The 6,257-nt window shown below is 34.7% G+C and overlaps 2 protein-coding genes across 3 annotated transcripts; both read right to left on the reverse strand.

Moving 5' to 3' along the window:
- Nucleotides 1-482: 482 nt before the first annotated feature.
- LOC126675144 (zinc finger BED domain-containing protein RICESLEEPER 2-like) lies at nt 483-2,935 on the reverse strand. Of its 2 annotated transcripts, XR_008790343.1 has the most exons (3): nt 1,486-2,935; nt 1,189-1,382; nt 483-680 (listed from the first exon to the last, which is right to left on the reverse strand). XR_008790343.1 is itself a non-coding variant. In XM_050369749.2 (2 exons), exons 1-2 carry the CDS (start codon nt 2,930-2,932, stop codon nt 1,369-1,371), a joined length of 1,461 nt encoding a protein of 486 aa, XP_050225706.2. In that variant the 5' UTR covers nt 2,933-2,935; the 3' UTR covers nt 483-1,368. The 2 variants fall into 2 exon arrangements, 1 of the variants encoding a protein (XP_050225706.2); XM_050369749.2 differs by having other exon boundaries at nt 483-1,382.
- A 35-nt stretch (nt 2,936-2,970) lies between these two features.
- On the reverse strand, nt 2,971-4,054 carry LOC130015230 (uncharacterized). Its single transcript, XM_056104974.1, has 3 exons — nt 4,022-4,054; nt 3,084-3,691; nt 2,971-2,989 (listed from the first exon to the last, which is right to left on the reverse strand). The coding sequence occupies exons 1-3, from the start codon at nt 4,052-4,054 to the stop codon at nt 2,971-2,973; spliced, it is 660 nt and encodes a 219-aa protein (XP_055960949.1).
- Between the last annotated feature and the right edge of the window lie 2,203 nt (nt 4,055-6,257).

Here is a 6,257-nt window from a genome sequence, read left to right on the forward strand (position 1 = left end):
TAAAAAAACTCCTGAAACGCAAGTTGAAGAGTAGAGGAACCTACCGAGGGTTTGGCCTTTTGCTTTAGATGTAAAGAAATAATTTATCCACGTACCATTAGGGGTGAGCATCGGTCGGTTCGGTTCGGTTCGGTTCAAAATATTTCGGTTTTTTCGGTTTTCGGTTTGTAAAAATCTGAACCCGAACCGTGCTATTTTTAACCAAAGACCGAAGTTTTTTTAACCGAAAAACTTCGGTCGGTTCGGTTCGGTCTCCGATATTTTAATCGGTTTGGGCTTTTTACAAAGCCCATTGTTTTTCATAAAGATAAAGAGAAAAAAGCCCATAGATATATACATTCATGTCTAAATTATAAATGAGTTGAAAAATTACATAACACTAATACTATAACAGAAACTTAAATATAAAATTACAACTTAAATGATATATCCATATATCATATTACTTAACATTACAAATTTACAAACCAAAATTAGCCAATAATAACATCACCAAAAGTCCAAAAAATATTTGTGTTCCTGAATACCAATCATCAAAAGTCCAAAAAATAGACTACAAAATGAACTAAGTATAATGAACTGAATACAAAAATTCAAGCAGTTCAATCAAAAGCCATTTCAGGCATCCAGCAGCATCAATCAGCAGCAGGAATAGGAGGAGCATAAACAGGATTATAATCCTGGAGATTGTACACAAACACAATGGAGAAGAAACATGAATAGAAGAAGAATCATTTTTAAATATAGTTAACTTAAAAATTCAGGGAGGCTTAAAAAGTTTGAAAAACAGGGGCTCAGAATGGAATATTTTCATATCATTATAAGGCGATCCAGTTCGCACGGTTGCTACAAATAAAAAGAGCCATCTCATGCAAATCGGAAGGCCTTATTATGTCAGTTTTTGAAGTGGTGGAAGCTTCATCATTGCCCAAACAAATGCTTATAAAAAAATATATTGAAATTGAACCTAAAAAGACTTTAAAAGTAAGCAGTTCAAATAGAGCTTACAAGTTACAAGTTACAGAAAGCAGTTTCAAAACCAGATGAAAAATGAATGAAAAAATCATTTAGAAAACAGTTAACACTTATAAGTTTAATAGGCAAAATTAAAAATGAAATATAAGTGTTTAAATGCAATTTAAAACTTCAAAATGAAATTTAAAACAGTAAAGGTTTACTTGCTTCCACCTTTTAGTCCTTTCAGTTTTCAGAATGCAGCTTCAAATTCTTAAGCAAAGTCTCACACAGGAACAAAACAGGCATTCAGGCACAACTTTGGGTGAGCAGAACAGGCATTACATGCCATTTCATTTGCTTCCATCCACCAACAAAATACAAAAATCTGAGAATCCAACTTCAAGGACTCCATCAGTTTGGCAAATCTGTGTGCAACACAACAACCAAAATCATCAGTTAATGATAGCCTTTAAAAGAAACAACATAAAGAACTAAAGAGGAAAAAAGTTTTAAGTAAAAGCACATAACCTTTTTCAAATGGTTCAAGCTCATCAAGGCATTCCTCAATCACTAGAGGGGTTGTTTCTGCCCGGAGCCAATCCTGAGTACACACCAGCGCTTCCACCAACTTTGGAGTTAAAGAACTCCTAAAACAATCAAGCACCCTGCCAGATGTGCTAAATGCAGATTCAGAGGCAACAGTGGAGATAGGGACAGCAAGTATATCTCGAGCCATCCTCGAAAGGATTGGAAAACGACCTGAGTTCAGCTTCCACCACTTCAAAATATCAAAACCGTCATCATTATCAACCGGGGCTTCACTCAGGTAGACTTCCAACTCAGATTTCTTGCTGCCCATGGTATTATTCTCCTTATTAAATTCATTGAATTTTGCCTTCATCAATGAAGTATGTTTTTTAGCAGGAGGTGGCAGGATTGGCATTTGAGCAGAATCAACAACAGCACCAGGCTGACTAAGGCCAACAGACTGAAAGCTTCCAGATGCACCCCCATTCACATAGCCAGTTTGATACTCATCAAATAAAACTGTTAGCTCAGACTTTATAGTATCAAACAGAAGAGGACCATGCTCAGCACCAAACAAATTGGATAAAGAAAACAACAGATCATTCAGTTTTGAAGTGGGATCAAAAATATGTGAAAAGAAAATCAATTTGTTTATCTTGTGAGGGTCACCCCAGTACTTGTTGAACTTTTCCCTCATTCTCTTGCCCATTTGGCTAATTTCAAAATCTTCACTTGAAATCATTTCATCCAACAACACAGATAAATCACATATTTCTAGAAAATGCAGGTTAGATGTCACATATAAGGATCCAGAAATACGCAATGTTGTGGTATAGAAATATGACAAGCAAGTAGCAAACTTCTTAATCATTTGCCAATCAAGAAAACCAGGAATATTTTCAGCCATATCAGATCTAAAATTTTCATCAACTTCCTCATAACTATCAAAAACTGACTTCAATAAGCAAGCAGTATCAAGCATTAAGTAGGTGGAATTCCACCTTGTAGGGACATCAAGACAAAGGGACTTTTTTGTACCAAGGTTAGCTTCAGCAGCAAGGTCATTAAATCTTTTAAGCCTAGAAGGACTGTTCCTAATGTATCTGATGCAGTCCCTAACCTTCTTAACTGACAAGTTCATTTCTTTTAAACCATCAGAAACAACTAAATTAAGCACATGAGCTATGCACCTCATATGCAAATACTGGCATTTAGATACATCAGTGCCCCAAACAATCATCTTTTTCTTAAATGCAGCAATAGCTGTGCCATTGCTGCCAGCATTATCCATTGTCACAGTAAAAACATTCTTTAAACCCCACTGAAGCAAACAATTTTCTAAAGTTTTAGAAATATAATCACCCTTATGACCACAAACTGGAACAAAAGAGATAATTCTTTTATGCAGCTTCCACTCACTATCAATCCAGTGACATGTAACACACATGTAATTGACTCTCTGTATACTGGTCCAGGTATCAGTAGTTATACTAACTCTTTGACTCTGGTTTTTGAAAACAGTTTTTAGTTTCAATCTCTCATCCAGATACTTTTGATAGCAATCTCTATTTATAGTCCATCTAGATGGAATATGAAACCTAGGGCAAGCAGCATGCATGAATTTCTTAAAACCCAAACCCTCAACAAATCTGAAAGGTAGTTCATCAACAATAATCATGTAAGACAATGCATCCCTAACAGCATCCTGTGAAAACTTCCATGTTCCCAACTGACCCTTCCCTTCATTTTCATCAAATTTCACAGCAGGTTGTAAAGTTAACAGAGATTGCCTAGTGTCTTTACTATGAGGGTTTTTAAGACATGCCATATTATGTGCTCTAAGTGTGGAAGTGCCATTCAATTTAGTGTCAGAGTGATATACTCTAGCACAATATATACATTTAGCCATAAGCAATTTCCCATATTCATCAACAATGCGCTCAAAATGGTCCCAAACCTTAGATCTTACCGGTATCTGCTTTCTTTTTTTTTCTACTACTACTGGATTACCTCCAGTGGCAGCAGTAGTTGCATCAGCTTGTTGCTGTTGAGAGGGCTGAGATGAGCCCACATCCACAGCCACAGGCTCCTCACCAACAACATCTTGCTGGTGCTGGGAGGACAGGGATAACTCAAAGTCAGGACTAGAGTCATCAAGCCCATCACAACCACCAACACCAGTAGCTTGTTGTTCATGATCACCCATCTGCAGAAATGAAAACAACAACAAAAAATACCAGAAGTCAGAAAAATAGAAACCCAAAACAAAAATCAAAAAAACAAATATAACAGAAACGTTTAGATTCTTACTTAAACAAGAGGATGCAACTGATCAGAAAAGATTCAGCAGATCAACAGATCATACGTCAAACGAAGGGCTTCCACCAATGATTCACTCAACATTCAGCCGGTTAAAAGATCATCTTTTCAAACCATCATCCCATTCAAAAAATAAAAAGGATAATCAGATTCAATATAACACATCTACTGTCAAAATAACAACCACAGGAAGTCAAAACGAAAGGGATCGTTTTACCTTGTCCAAAGAGGGCTTCCACCAAATCTCCATATTTGAACATGGAATGAAAAAAAATAGCAATATCAAACAAACAAGAAACTGAGGAGGAGTAATAATTAAATAAAGCATCAGAAAGTTTAGAAAATAGCAATAATAAACATCAAAGAACTCACATTCACTGGGTCAGCGCGAGATTGCCATGGGAAATTGCTATGCCTAAATAGTAAATAGTGTAGGATTTGAAGATAATATCAACGAGAGATTGAAGAATCAGAGAGAGAGAGATTGAAGAATCAGAGAGAGATTGAACAATCACAGAGAGATTGAAGAAATCAGAGAGAAATTGAAGAATCAGAGAGATTTTATCATCTAGGGTTTCAATTTTGTAAGCGAGGGAAAGGGGAGAGTTAGAGTCTTAGAGAGAATGGAAACGATGGAGGCTGAGAGAGTGAGAGGCTGTGTTAAAATGAGAGTGTTAGGGTTTTTTTTCTTTAAAGAGTGTATATATAGGGGAGCAGAACGACGCCGGTTTCATATTTTTAAGGAGTGTATTAACCCTACTTAAAACGACGTAGTTTTGGATATTCGGTTGGTTCGGTTTTTCGGTTTTTTCGGTTTTCCAATTGCCTAAACCAAATTGTTCACCAAACTCCAAACTTCTCTACATTTTACACCGAACCACGCCGATTTGACCGAAGAACCGAGCCAAAGTAAGAATTTCAATCTGGTTCGGTTCGGTTTGTCGGTTTGGTTCGGTTTCTGCTCACCCCTACGTACCATAATAAAAGGATGTAATTTGTTATAGGTGTGTTTTTGTTGTGATATAAATTTAAAGTGGATTTAAATTAGGGATGGCAATGGGGCGGGGTGGGGATGGGGAAGCTATCCCCATCCCCGTCCCCGCTTGTATGGAGAATCCCCATCCCCGTCCCTATTTATTTGATGGGGATTAATCTATCTTTATCCTCACACCCGTGGATTCCCCATTTCCATAGGGATCCCCACATCCCCGTATAATTTTAATAGAAATATTTAAATATTTTTATTATTTTCATGAAATATTTGAGAAACAAATATAAACTATTCAATATTAATAATATAAAAAATTATAAACTAAATTATCCCAAAAATTAATTAATTATTTAAAATATTAAGCAATTTTAAATATTATAATAAAATAATCAAAATAAAATAAAAAGTCGTTAAAAGTCATTACTCAATATTTTGATAATTAAATAAAATTATTAAAAAATATAAACAATATATTAAATATTATTACAAATTATATAAAAATAGATCGGTTCCCCATAAGGACGGAGATCCCCGTAGGGTGGAGACTACACCCCCCGTCCCCTCTCCATTTTCGTAGATGGAGAATAATCTTCCCCCATCTCCGTAACCATGGGAAATTGGTGGAAATTATCCGCCCCATTAGGGGCGGGTTCCCATGGGGATCGGAGAATTTCCTCCCCATTGCCATCCCTAATTTAAATGTCACTTCATCTTTATTTTTGTCAAAATTAAATGACTTGATAATCAGTCTTTGTAGCTTTTATTGAAACCTAAAACGTGATACCAAGTGGAAAAAAATTGTCGGTCCAAATAGAATTCAAATTGCTGCTACGTCATTAAATTTAACTAAAATAGAGCCGATGAGATGTGGGCTTATAATATAAATTAAAATAAATTTCAAAGTTTAATTTATTTATAAAAACAAATTAAAAGTTTAATTTAATTATGAATTAAAATTGGAATTATTTTTCAAATATTTATTTTTGGCGAAATAATTACACCACTTTGGCCTTCTTTTTCTATTTTTCATCGCTATCTAATTCGCTAATTTATTTACCAAAAATACTTATTTTATAAAAAAACCTTATTTTATTTTAGATTAAACTTTTAGATGACCACTCTTTTTTTTTTCTCTCTCTTCTCTCTTAAAGTTTTCTTTTTTCTTCTTTTTTTTTGTTTGATTTTCAGTTTGTCTCCTCCGGTTACTTTTCCGTTCGCCTTTTTCATTCGTTTTTCCGTCTCCGCTTCCGTTCGTCTACTTCCGATGGATTTCTCGTCGTTTCCGGTCATTTTTCCGTTCGTCTTTTCCGTTCGTGCTATAAATTTCTCAACTCGTTTTTAGATTTGTATAATTTTTTAAATTTTTTATAATGAATCAAATATTTTATAAATAAATTATTATAAATTTATATTTTTTATTATAAAATTGTCTATTATTCATATAATTATTTAGTTTGTCTTT

The sequence above is a fragment of the Mercurialis annua genome, linkage group LG1-X, assembly GCF_937616625.2.
Source record: "Mercurialis annua linkage group LG1-X, ddMerAnnu1.2, whole genome shotgun sequence".
Taxonomy (NCBI): domain Eukaryota; kingdom Viridiplantae; phylum Streptophyta; class Magnoliopsida; order Malpighiales; family Euphorbiaceae; genus Mercurialis; species Mercurialis annua.